This window comes from Musca vetustissima, unplaced genomic scaffold (genome assembly GCF_032173495.1).
Source record: "Musca vetustissima isolate MV318-11 ecotype Yass unplaced genomic scaffold, APGP_CSIRO_Mvet_v1 utg805, whole genome shotgun sequence".
NCBI lineage: Eukaryota > Metazoa > Arthropoda > Insecta > Diptera > Muscidae > Musca > Musca vetustissima.
In genome coordinates this window covers 63229-77027 of record NW_026874960.1, presented here as the reverse complement: position 1 = coordinate 77027, position 13799 = coordinate 63229, and the positions used below count along the sequence as shown (strand labels likewise).

General features: G+C 33.1%; 1 protein-coding gene across 4 annotated transcripts in view; it reads right to left on the bottom strand.

The window, feature by feature from the left end:
* LOC133337472 (uncharacterized) overlaps window positions 1-13799 on the bottom strand; it is a 71415-nt gene that overhangs the window by 21151 nt on the left and 36465 nt on the right. For 3 of the 4 annotated variants that reach the window (XM_061545689.1, XM_061545692.1, XM_061545690.1), the window contains exon 6: window positions 11673-12310. In XM_061545689.1, the coding sequence (XP_061401673.1) occupies window positions 11673-12310 (638 nt within the window). Of the gene's footprint in view, window positions 1-7653; window positions 7751-11672; window positions 12311-13799 lie in introns of those variants that run through there. The other variant, XM_061545693.1, reaches the window with a different exon arrangement.

Below are 13799 nucleotides of genomic sequence, written 5' to 3'. Positions count from 1 at the left end.
CAATAAGAAATAACGGTATAGAGTGTACACTACCTAGCTAAAATGAGGTCAGAATTGCATTCAATGGAAGAATAATAAAGCAGTAAGTGCCGAAGTATTCTAGACCGGTGGTCAAGAGTGCGTACCTACTTATTAGTAAAATTTGGCTAGACGAATGCGTGCCAATGATTGGAACCTCAGCATTCTGAGGACCATACCTATGCGGCTTAAGAGCGGGCGAATCCACCATAGACCAGATGTTCATTCCATATCCTGGAAAGGACCAACCAAAAACACATTTATTCATTCCATTTATTAGTCTACTATAAAGCCGCATTCGGCAACCCTATCCGCTCAGGAAAGGAGCACTTCAATACTGAACGAGGGTTCAGACGCTAATGTGAACCGAAATGACACTCTGTACCCCATACAACACATGCTATCAGCCTACGCCGATGACATTGATATAATGGGTCGAACATTGTTCACGGGCGGAAACACATACATTTGAATAAATTGAGAAGGAGATTTCCAAAGCGGGTTTGACAGTTAATGGCGGGAGGATCAAGCTGATGACATCAATGCGGAAGACGACCATTGGCTCGGACCAACTGTGAAACTTAAAAACTATTACAAAAACTCACACACGGATACTACCCGTGCTGTGGTATGGGTCTGAAGTATGGGTATGCAACTCTTGAGCCCACTGATGGTTCACGAGGAAGGGGAAGACCAAGAAGGCCAATAATATGGAAATATTAAGTGGAAGATAACATATCGAAACATGGTCTTTCAAATTGGAAAAACTGCTCACAAGAACGACTCATTGGAAATCGTTTCAAAGCTCGGCTTATGGAACAAATGCTCTGACTCGGGTCAGCTAAGTAAGTCAGTAAACTTTAATTTAGTATTTTGGGGTTTCATTTCTCTTAAAAATATTCAATACTAGTCTACTTGTTCCAGTAGCCGCCATATAACGCTACATCCCAAGGCACACACCTCGGCTGTAATTTATTATTTTGGATTCTAATTGAACAAGAAATCTCCAAATCAAATATTATAAGTATGGGTTCATGTTTCCGGGTATTCAGCATTTTAAAATTTTTAGTCGCATTTTCTAATTTAGTGGCTGTAATTTAGCATTCCAGGATATTGGGGGGTAAAACATAAAAATGTCATATTCCTACATAATGCAATAACATAGTCCCCATATAAACATCCCGACAGATTAAAGGAATTTTGAATGCACATAGTGTTGGAGATTAGAAAAATATTGACCGGGCCGAACATAACGACGTTTTTCCTTGTTAATGTTACCACCGATCTAACTCTAGTTCATAATATATCCCCAAAGTATGCCAAACTGCAATTCCATTTTATATATTTTTATGCCCTTGATAACAACAGAACTAATTCTCAATCATTTCTAATAATTAACTGGTGTATAACAATAGACTACTAACTGTAAACTTCTAACTAGACCTACCCACGAACATTATTGCCACGTCGTAAAATTTACCTTAGACCTACTTTCAAGGAATTTCGCTTTTTATGTAACAACAGATCTTTATCTGTTTGTTGTTCATTCTGATTTAATTTTCCATTTTGGTAATTCAATTTTTTTCTTCGTTTTCTTCTACTTTTAAAGTCAGTTCTTCTTCAGAGGTGAACACAATTCAATCTATTTGAAGAAAAGAAACCCGTTGAATGGAATTATATTACAACACATTTTGTACTTGGAGAAAATATTCTCGAGAGAAAAAGATTCATTTTTTTGCAACAATGGGTGAAAAAAGTTGTTTAAACAAACTTTAATGGAATTTAATGTAGTTGACAGACAGTTGACTTTATATTTGCTCTGCACGGTACCTGAATGCTATGCTCCTGGTTCGTGTTTTACCTTAAATATATTTTCCTCATTTCACTTTGCAAAATGTTACCAGTAACAGTTGTCAAAAAAAATTTCATATTTGCTGTTGATGTTTCCGTTGTTTAGTAACCGTCATTTACAAGAAGTCATGTAATTAGTAATTGTTTTTCCCGACTTTTGTTTATATTCAACAGAAAATCATAGGAAATTACATTCAACCCTTACGAGCTGTTATAAAGCCATGGGAGACATGAATGTCTGAAAGCTTTGTGAGCTATAATTACTTAACATTTATATTTGTTTTGTTTGTTATTGTTAAATGTTGATATTGAATTTTTGAAAAACCCTTAAAAAATATGCAAACAGTCGACCAAGGGTATAACGAACACCTTGGAAATATAATTCTAATAGTTACAGATTTATACTGCAACAAAATATAATACGGAAAATAATTTCATCTTTGAGAATCTTATTTTCACCGGACTACTCAATACTGTCAAATGCAATGAGTAATTGATGACAGATGTCGCAATAATTTGTTTTGACTGTATGGGTTATTTTAAGATGGTATAAATCAATTTTTGTCCTTCCTTTTGATGTCATTATTTTATTTATTGGTGAAATAAATCTTTGTGTCTTTGGAACAAAATAAAGAAAAAAGTATTAAATGGTCCCTGAGTTTCCGCTACAGATTCCCTACATCTTTTCCTTATGGGATCGTCTTAAAAAAACATTCTTGTTGCCGTTGTTGTTGTCTCAAAAGGAAATGCTGTTACATGACACCTGACAATGATGACAGAAATGTCTCCTCAAAGGTAATGCGACAACGGTTCATAAAACTTCGTCTTCGTTGCTTCCAGGAAATGAGGTACATTATAAGAAAATATACGAAATGAAAAAGCTAATTATACAAAATAAAGAAATGTGAGAATTTTATTTCAGTAAAAACTTCCCCACAATAAAACAAAGAAATAAATTGTATTCTGTGGTGATTAGTTGGGAAAGTGGAAAAGCGAGAAAGTTAAAAGTTTATTGTTGTCGGCAACGTGACTAAAGGAATGATAGGAGCACCTTAAAACATTGTTGTACACAGGGATCTAATGGCTGCCGGCAGATGACTTCGTAATTATTTGAAATTCTCACATTAAGTATGACCGTTTTATGAACTACTGTTATATTCTGCAGTTTAAAATTTACAAACCTTCGGATTTTGTTATGCGGGGGCTTCTATAACTCTTAACTCATGCTCCAAATTACAGACACTCAGGTTGGAAAACTATGGAGCTATTTGAAAAAACATTACTTCATACTAAATAATTTCTGGAAAGAAGTTTTTTATTCGCCAGGAATTCGATTATACAATTCGGTTAAAAAGAGTAAAAACCATGTTAAGTTCGGCCGGCTGAATTTTTACTCCACCATGAGGATGACAATCAAAATATCTACAATTAATGAGGGCTCTCAGTTATAATAGGACTTTGAACATACGTCAGAAAAATTTATCAAAATATCTAATAGTGAGGCCACCGCATTATGGGGGCTATAATAAAACGGAGGTCAATATTGATATTTTTGGGAGTGGGATAACATCCACTTTGAATTAAAAACGTGTCAAAATCCCCATATTGGGTGGTACAATATTATGGGGGCTCCCTTAAATATACGTCAATATAAAATATTTAAGTACGGAGATTTTTTATACAATGATGATACTATTAAAGCTATGTTGATTGAAAAACGTGTCCAAATCCGCAAAATACCGAACACTGGGAGTACCGTTATATGGGGGTACCGGAAAACTTGGGTCAATATTTACAATTTTTTTTGTATGGATATGTGTAATTCAATGATAACTCAAAAAAAAAACAAATTACAGCCAATTCGTTTCGAAACCCTGTCCAAAATCCCCAAATGTCTGGACAAATTTTCTATCTTAAATATTGCAATCTCTATCGTGTTTCAACAGACGGACAGACGGGTTTGCGTAAATCTATATAGGTTATGTTATTTGAATTTTGCCTTGAAAGTAATTTTAAGTGAGTTATTTATACTCTTTCGAGTCGAGCTTAATGATCGAAGTTTTGCAATGAAAAGGAAAGCCAGGAGAAGAACCTGCGTACCCACCATTATGCGACGCGTTTCGCCGTTGGTTAAGCGGCTCATCAGGCATATTGGGCTATGTGGCTTTACAAAGGTTGATAACTTGTATTTATTCTGCCCTGATGAGAAACTTGCATATGCGAATTGTAGCTATTATCCAGAAAAGTGGACCAATATTGATAATTTTTAGCAGGGTAGTACCAAAGAAAACCCTAAATACCAACTTCCTGCTTAGGTAGAAAGCCGTCCCAAAAGATTGAAAATACTAAATCTTTTTAAAAAGATCCCAAAAATTTCAAAGTACCAAATAATGGGGATCGGCCACCCTCTATGGCAGTCACTTTAACTAATCAAGAAGCCGGAATCTCAAATTACAAACGCCTTCGATTGAACAAATGCGTGTGGGACCATTAACATAACTTAAAACATCTAATAAAAATCCACGTGGAAGTGACGCCTTCGATTATGGCTACCTTTGATCTTTCGGAGGCAATCTAAAGACTTAGAAACATTTCGATTTGTTCTATCTTTGGGTCAAATCCAACAGAAAATACGGTGTAGGATGTAATGAATGAAATGAATACTTGACAATGAATCCGACAAAAACTCATGCAAAAATTATCATTCAAAATGCATAAATAAATAATTGGTGTAACACAAAATATAAAATCCGATATAAACTTTAATTTCTTTAAAATATGCGTTTTTTATTTGTCTCACAGCTGACGAATTTTTATTCTCTTCTTATTCTTTGAATTTGTTAAAAGTATTGATAATGACGGCGGAGATGGTGAGTAGGGAGGATGCCAACGTAGGGTTCTGTTTACCATTAATAAAATTAATGATTCAAATAAAGCATTAAAATTAGTCTAATTACAAAATCAGTCAATCGGAAAAGGCTAAAATAAGAGCAGAGAAAAAAGAGAAAAAGAAGAAGTTTGGGGGTAGCAAAATCATCTTCATCGTTACTGACGTCAATGACACAAAGAAAAAAGAAGCACTTCAAAAGGATATACACCTGTCGTCGTGTTTTGGTATGTCTTTGTGTGTGTGTGAGTGCGCACGCAAAGGTGAAGTAATTCATTCATTCGTGAGACGTACAAACAAAAAATATAGAGAATTAAAAATCAAGCAATTCAATTGAATGTGCAAATATCTTTGGATAACAAATCTTCTTAATTGCAAAGGAGAATAAAAGAATTATTTAAATTCGACATTTGGGGGAATGGGAGAAAATTACGGTGGACTAGCAATTATAACAACAAAGCAAATGTAGCATTACCATTTATAAAACAAAACAAAAACAAATTGACAAAAAATTAAACATTAAATTAAAGTCAAGTAAATACTTTTCAATGACATAACATAATTTGAATAACGTATAACATATCTTGAATATTTAACCCTTGAACGAGTTTTTGTATTTGTATTTCACAAAATTAATTTCATTGTCAAAAAAGGATTTTGGTATCAATTAAATATTAACATAAATATTTTGGAATTTATCTAATTAGAATGTAATTGGACCTAGTAGGAAATTTCGTATAAACACACAAATTTTACATCGTACAAGGGCTATATGACAAATCGATTGCTCACATTTAATATCATACATACATATTTCAACGAAGTTTTATAAATAAAACATACTCCGTTTTCTATGCAATTCAAGAAACTATTTAATTTTATTGATTTATGAGTAAATACAAAAAATATATAAATAAAGTAATTATAATTTATAACATAACATTAACAAACAGTTAGCAGTCATATTTATATGTAAGGAGCAAATTTTCACAAACCATAATAATTAATAATCTTTCAAATATATACAAATTTTCCAAATAAATTGTAGAGAAAGGTGTTCCCATCCCCATCTACAAATCTAATAGGAGAACTGAGACTTCCTGAGCTTGTGTCTGGGGAACATTGCAGTAAAAACCTTGTAGGGTAAATATTAACCCTCTGCATTATAGACCTTACTCGAATTGGTTCTAAGCTCAACAAGGAGGGAAATGTCATAAAATCTATATTCCTACACACTAGACAGATGTAGACATTAAGAAGGTTAAATTATTTCCTAATGAGTTTTTATACCATGATGATAACATTCAAAATATGTAAAGTTAATGGGGGCTCCTAGGAGAATACTGAAATTATGATAGGACCTTGAATATACCAGAAAATCGTGAGAAAAAGATGATTGTCTAATAGGGTAAGGGGGCGAGCGTTTTATGGGACTTTACCAACGCGGGGATCAATATTGATCATTTTGGATAGTCAAATATTTTTTAGTACAGAGATGTGGGGGTACTGTTATATGGGGGCCACTCAAACTTGGTTCAATATTAAGCATTTTAGTAAAAGGATGTGCTTTACAATGGGAACCAAAATTTAAAAAAATACAGCCGATTTGATTGACAAAATATGCCCAAAATCCCCTAACAGGAACCCAAAATACAAAATTAAAGCCAATTCGTTTGAAAAATGTGTCCAAAATCCCGAAAGTACCGAATATTGGAAGGTACCGTTTTATTTGGGTTGGCCTGAAATTTGGCTTAATATTAATAATTATTGGTAAGGACATGTGCTATACAATGAGAACCTAAGATAGCAAAATACCGAATATTTTGTGGTAACGTTATATGGGGGTTATCCCAAAACGTGCAAATATGTGGGGCCTACGCAATTTAAAATACTAAACATCCTAGAAGTACTAGCAATATCTGTGCAAAATCTCAGAGCTTTATCTTAAATATTGCGATCTCTATCATGATTTCAACAGACGGACATGCATAGATCGACATAGAATTTCATGGAAATATGCGTATGACCCCGCAACTAGGCAGATGTAGACCATGTGGGTCTTTGAATACGAGCCAAATCCAAGAAAACTTCAAAGTAAATGGCCGCCTGTTTCTTTAGGAATATTGAGGTGTACTGTTATATGGATCAATATTTATATCTTTTAGTAGAAAAGTTATCTTTACATTGATCAAAAATCATTGCTCCAAATTACTTTCATTCCAATTGGCTTAAATTAGGTAGTTTGGGTTACCTAATTTAATCGAATTTGGATGAAATTCCTGCCCAACATAATCAAAATACTGCATATCGGTTAATAATGAAGTGTGGATGTAGACATTAAGAAGGATGTAGACATACCCCGTTTGTAATACTAAACATCCTAGAAGTATTATCAATGTGTGTAGAAAATTTCAGACCTCTATCTTAATTATTGCGATCTCTATCGTAATTCCAACAGACGGACGGACATGGATAAATCGACATAGAAAATTATTCTGGCCAAGAATGTCTATACTATATGGGGTCTTTGATGGGTATTTCGAGGTTTTGCAAACGGAGTAGAAAACGGATTAGCCAACATACAACATATTTGTGAAGACAGTTGTTTCAGTATTTGGACCCGATTTTATTTCAAGAAATTCTATATTCGAAAAATCACCTTTTTAAATATTACGAAGCCTATTTAAAGAAGATTGTTTTTGTATATTATATTATACATCGAAGCACATATTGACGTTTTTAATTTAATGCAACAATTATGGTTTGTGAGATGCTCGAAACTTATATTAACAAAATGTTGTTGTATTACAATTTATGGTTGTTTTTGAAATAACACAACAACAAAAATAACTGTGAAACACAACAATCATAACAATCCGACTATCTACTACGTGTAAATGAGACTAGGCATCACGCAATACATCCACAAGTCGCCTTCGATATCGAGGCCGGTATGGTCGATTTATGTATGGAATACTATAGCTATAGGGCAGACTATGAATAAAAAAATGTTGGGAATATAAAAAAAAAAACAAAAACACAAAAAGAAAGAAAGAAATTCATTAACATTTTGAAACACGTTTGATGTTTTGTTTACAAATGCATTTCGTTGGACTGGATGTTGGCAGTTGTATTGGCTTTAGTTGGCGGTGGTGGTGGTTGATGATTGTGACGTTGCGATATTTTATAGATATCGACATTGAGATTTGTGTAAGTATCGACCAATTGAAGCAAATTATTTTATGAAAGGGAAAAACATTTTACAAAAACACATTTACACGTATGATGTAAGACTGGTTTGGTGTCCATATGTCGGCATTATTAATGACTAGTTTCTTTCGATTTCTTATCATTTCAATTGTTCCAATTTTTCATTATCTATCCAATTTATATTTGAAATCGTATAATTATAAGGGTAATTGACAGATTACTTTCCTGTTTTTTCTTATTGAAATTTTGTTTCAATTTAATATTTATTTTTTTATAATTTAATATTTTTGCTGCAATTGCTTTGTTGATTCAGGATAATCGTTTTACGAACACTTGATTTCCAATTTCTGTTTAATATATATTTCTTTGTTCTTTTATGAAAATGTTACAAATTTGAAGATAATGCGCACAATAACACGAACAAACAACACAAGTGCCAAAATGCTAAATCCTACATTGCGCAGGAATGAAAGGCTATAAAAAGAGGACATAAAAAAGTCATGTTAACGCCAGTGTTAAATTTACAGACTAATGAATAAAGTGATTAAACAGACTTGGGGAGTTGGGGAAGATGTCAAACGCTACTTGAATGGGGGAATGTACATTGGGTGGTGAGAACAAAATATACAAACATTTGTATATGATACGCATATGAATATTTATATTAGTATTATATTATTAAAAAAAGGATCAAATATTTTGATAAAAAAATAAATAACACGAAAAGAAAGAAAATTGTAAAAAAGAACACGTAATATTCGTATAAAAAATATTTGGCATTTATTACAACAGTGGAATATGAATGTATGTATATTCAGATATTGTCTATAAAAATGTATCGTAAAACCTATTTGTACAAAAAAAAACTTTTTCTTAATTTTCCAACGAATATATATGGTCTGAATTTTTTTCACAGTAAATTTATGTTTGCAACAGCGAATTTTTTCATTTTGTACTTCCGGGCCCCCCCACGAAATGAAATCCTGTGTACGTTGCTGGTCTGTTCCATTACTTTTTTAATAGTAAAGCTAGTAAAAGGAAAATATTTCAAAAATCGCTCTCAGATAATAATTTGAAAAGTTCAGGAACGCAAATCTAGTATATATGTAAAAATTAGATGGCAATACTTCAAAATCAACAGCCAATCAGAAGTAGGCATTCCTGTTTACTCGGCCAAATTTCTCGAGTAAAAAGTTTACAGAAAGAACACCATTTTTTGCAACGGTTTTCGAGTAAAAAGTTGCAAAACTTGTAAAATAAGTAGATTCTTTTAGGATCTGGAACGGAACTATAGTTACAACTTGAAATTTTAATTTTGTGGCAAATTTGTTTGTTATCTTCAAAACATTTTAAATTTGGAAACATTTACAAGTTTTTATTTCGAACCATCCTTGAACCATATTTGGACGATACCTATATTTATTGCTAATGAACCAAAACATTATATTTGATTGATACGAACATGACGGAATATTACACGTTGAATTTCGTTCAGCACATAGCGGGTCAAATGAATCAAGATTTTTGAGTGAAAAATAAAAACGATCTTAACTTTGATCTCAGATCTCAGACTTGTTATACTCTTCACCATGTGATGTGCATTTATAATTTCTTAAATCGTCCTGTTCCTTTGTATAGAATATATGTTATTGTATAAAGTGGTAGTAGGTTGTTCATCCTCAAAAAAAAAAAAATGTTCCAAATCAAAGAGAACTGGGATAAGAACTTCAACATGCTGAAAAGTAAACGAATGAAGACTATTTTAAACAATTAACCTATATTGATTAATTTGTGGAATGTAGTTTTTTCCTTCAACAGGAATCCGATATGTAAAATTGTTGTCATGGGTAAATGGGCGGTACCTTCTTTGTGGAGCTACATCAAAACTCTGACCTATATAGACAAATTTCCGAAATCACTTGTTTTACCTCTATTATCCCGGAATACCGAATTACATCCACTGCAAAGGGAAAATGTGGCTTAAACCTTAAAAATACTGGCACGAGAGGAGAACTCTTACATCGGCGTAATGTCAAAACATAGATCTACATTGTTAAAAATAGTAAAATACTGAATATTGGAGGTACTTCTTATATGGTCTACTGTTAAAAGTGGACCAATATTGTCCATAAGCTTTAAAATACCGAACATTGGGAAATACCATTGTATGAGAAATATCACGAAATATCTTACATATATAGAGCTCCCAATACTTAAGATTTCAACCGACGCCAGCTAGACATGCATAGATTGACATAGAATTTAATTCAGATATAGAATATATAGTTCATTTCCAGCAAGACCGCAATAATTAAACCAGTAAGGAAACGTCAAAAGTCGGACTGACGGGGCACATACAAGAGATTATAATAATACTGTAGATAGAACATACGTAGCATCTTTGGGACCATTAAAATGGAATCGGGTGACATTTAATGTGTGCTCTACATAGAAATTTTAACTAATTAAAAACGACCCATACACATACCAATGTGAAATCTATGAAAAATTGCATGTCAATGGGGATCTTTCGTGTACCATTTGCATGAAATCGGACAAAAGTGCGCAAACAGTGTGCTGTCCAAAATTTTATATCGTTCGGAGAAATTTGGTGCACAAATTGCATGGAAATATATAGGGGTTATATCTACATCTGGAATCAATTCAATATTCTAAACAAAATATAGAGTAGATGGGACAGAATCTATGATACATAATTAACATAAAATAGGACTAAAGTCTATATGGGATCTATCTCTAAATCTGAACAGATTTCAATCATAACACCTAACATTCTACACAAAATTCAATATCCGCTGTCAATTTTCGTGTATATGGAACAGTACACAATTTTCATAAAACCGGACGAAAACATATGCGAGCTATATTTAAATCTGAACCGATTCCACCAAAAACCTTACGTACGTCAACCTGTACTTATTTCAGTACGCTGTGTAAAAAAATGTCTCAATCGGAAAAACCTTGAAACCATTTGTGAAAAAAATACTTGTCTTTTGAAATTTCTGAATTATTAACTCGGGGAGACGAAGAAAAGTGGTCGAAAATAAAAAGCTACAGAAAATTAAAATTACTAAATGTTAAATATTATGATTGCAAAATTTCCAACATACCGATAATGCGGTACAAATATGCAAATTAATTAATATTGATTAACGAGATTGCACATAAATTTCGCTAAATTAAAATTTCACACATGTTTTATTGGTACCGAATTAGAAAAGTGGTCTGATGTGAACATGACAATTGCAAGACAAACGAAATACAGTTCGATTTGAATATTTACACATATTTACACACTTATGTACATATATATTTACAAATGAAAAATATTAATTAATCTATTAACACTCACACACATCCACACGAATTATTTATTTTGGACTGAGGGGGAAGGCATTAATTTTAGCTTCATTTTCAAAAATGAAAAATACACATATTTGTCATTCCAAATCATAGATATATGAATTATTAAACAGTGTATGTAGGTGTGTATATAGTGGGCTTTTAGTTTTTAAGCGGAAACATTTATAGATATGTATGAATGATAGATATACGTTTCTAAGGAATTACACACGTAAAAGAAATCAAAAATTCAAATGCATAAACAAGGCATTAATTTCATATTTCAAGGATTAAGAAGAAATTTCAGATTCTTGTTTTCAAAATTAGAACATTGAATATTTACCTGCTTCCGGATGCTCCGCTGCCATAACGATCAGTGTCCATGTCATGGGATGCACGTTGACGTGCCGATGCTGAGGTAGAGCCACCGTAACCACTGCTAGCAGCAGTGCTACTGCTAGATGGGGTTGCATAGGCTGATGAATTCTTGGAGGTTGTATCGTCACGAGAACTACGTCTCGAGTCGAGACGATCGCGATACGAGGAGGTTGCAGAACTGCCAGCTGAAATGCCCGATGTTGTGGCACTGGAGATGGGTTTGTTGCTATTAGCAGTGGTTTTGGTCTTGACGTCTTCTTCATCTTCGGATTCTTCGGTGGAGGTTTCTTCTTCGCTGCTCGATTCGGATTCTGCTTTACTCTTGTCCGCAGCTGCAGTGCTGTGTTGTGGTAAGAAACGGCTTACGAAGGGTTTCTTCTCGGTGGTGGCAGCTGATGTGGTGCTAGCAGACGATGCCGCTGCTGGCCGAGTAGAACGTGCTGGACTTTCACGGGATACCGAGAAACGTGCAGCCGATGGAGCTCTACCGGCTGCAGCAGAACTTGCCGAACTTTCGGTAGAGGCAGTCGAATCACTACTGCCAGAGCGTGTAGTCTTCTTTACGGCTGCCACCTGGGCTGGTACTGGTGCTGCTGGTTTTGACTGTTGAATAGGAGGAGTAGGAGATCCATCAGATTCTTCTTCGGAATCGCTGACAGCCTAACAGTTTTTTGTTTGTTTTTGTTATAGTTTTATTTATTTTGGATGGAAGTTTATGGCGTTTATGGTGAATTATGATGAGAGAAACGGGCGAATAGGCAATAGAGAGAATAAACGTAACGAACGAGCAATCGTTGAACGAAATCATTGTTATGAAAAATGAAAAAAAAATCGAAAAGAAGTAATCAACGAAAGTGTTAATGTATTGAAGAAAAAAACGGAATACAGGAAACAAAATTGGATTACATATCGATTGGGAATGGAACAGAGGGATATTTACCGTTGGCAATAAGCTAAGGGGACATTGCGGGTGATCTTAATGAAAATATATAACAGCCGGATTGTTGCAAAGAAATTATAAGTTAAATATAAAAATAGTTACATTCATAAAAATTAACATTTAAACTATTTGTGATTTCAATTAAATTACTGTACTTATGCAAAGATTAAATACACTAAAAAAATAAGAAATTTAAAAGTTTTCTAATATTGTAAAAACTCAAAAATGTTTTATTCGCAATAGATATAAAGCATATTAATGTTTAATTCTCAAGTACAATTTTCTATACCTAATAATAGCTAAGTTATCAACCAAACATTTCATATTAATACTGACTCGTTATAATTAATATAAATATTATATACTGATAAGTGTCGGAATCATAACCTTTGGCATTGACATATGAATTCATTTAGATGAGGATATCCATTTGTCATTTTCCATAATAACAATCAATTACAAATTAATATATACATATGTACATAATAACATATAATTGCGTATATAGAGAACAATGTGTATTTCTTGATAAGGGTGGAACGCTGATAATTGGTATAAAATATAATTAACCACTTAACATTTAATATTAATTTTAAGATATCGATTGATGTTGTAGTAGGTTTGAGGATGGAGAAATTCATATTGGGGAAGAAGGACCTTGATGAGTATATGATAATCCCAGAAGAAAAAAAAAATAACCACAGGATATTTTTTTACTGACGACCCTATTATACATAGAGAGATAGCTACATATCTTGATTTTTAGCTATTGTATGTATTTTTTGATATTACATTTCATCAGTAAAATCGAATGAGGATGTTTTTTGTAGATCATTTCGTTGATATCTATCTGTGTTATTTTTGTCCTTAATTTATTGCACCAGGTGCCAAATACACGGTGCTACAAAACAACAAAAAATTTATTTAGGGGTTCTAATGTACCAATTCTGTTTAGTTGGAGTCACTGGACCACGAAAATACTTTTGGTTTTTCTAGGTCACTTCGAAAATTAGTTTTATAACGGTAAATGTAGAGTAAAACGTGGTTTCATAGATTTTTAATTTGAAACGCGAATATCTTATTTACTTTCAAACAAGATACATATTTGGTAAATCGGTTGAGGATTGGCTGAGTTACAGTGGTTGAAATGTG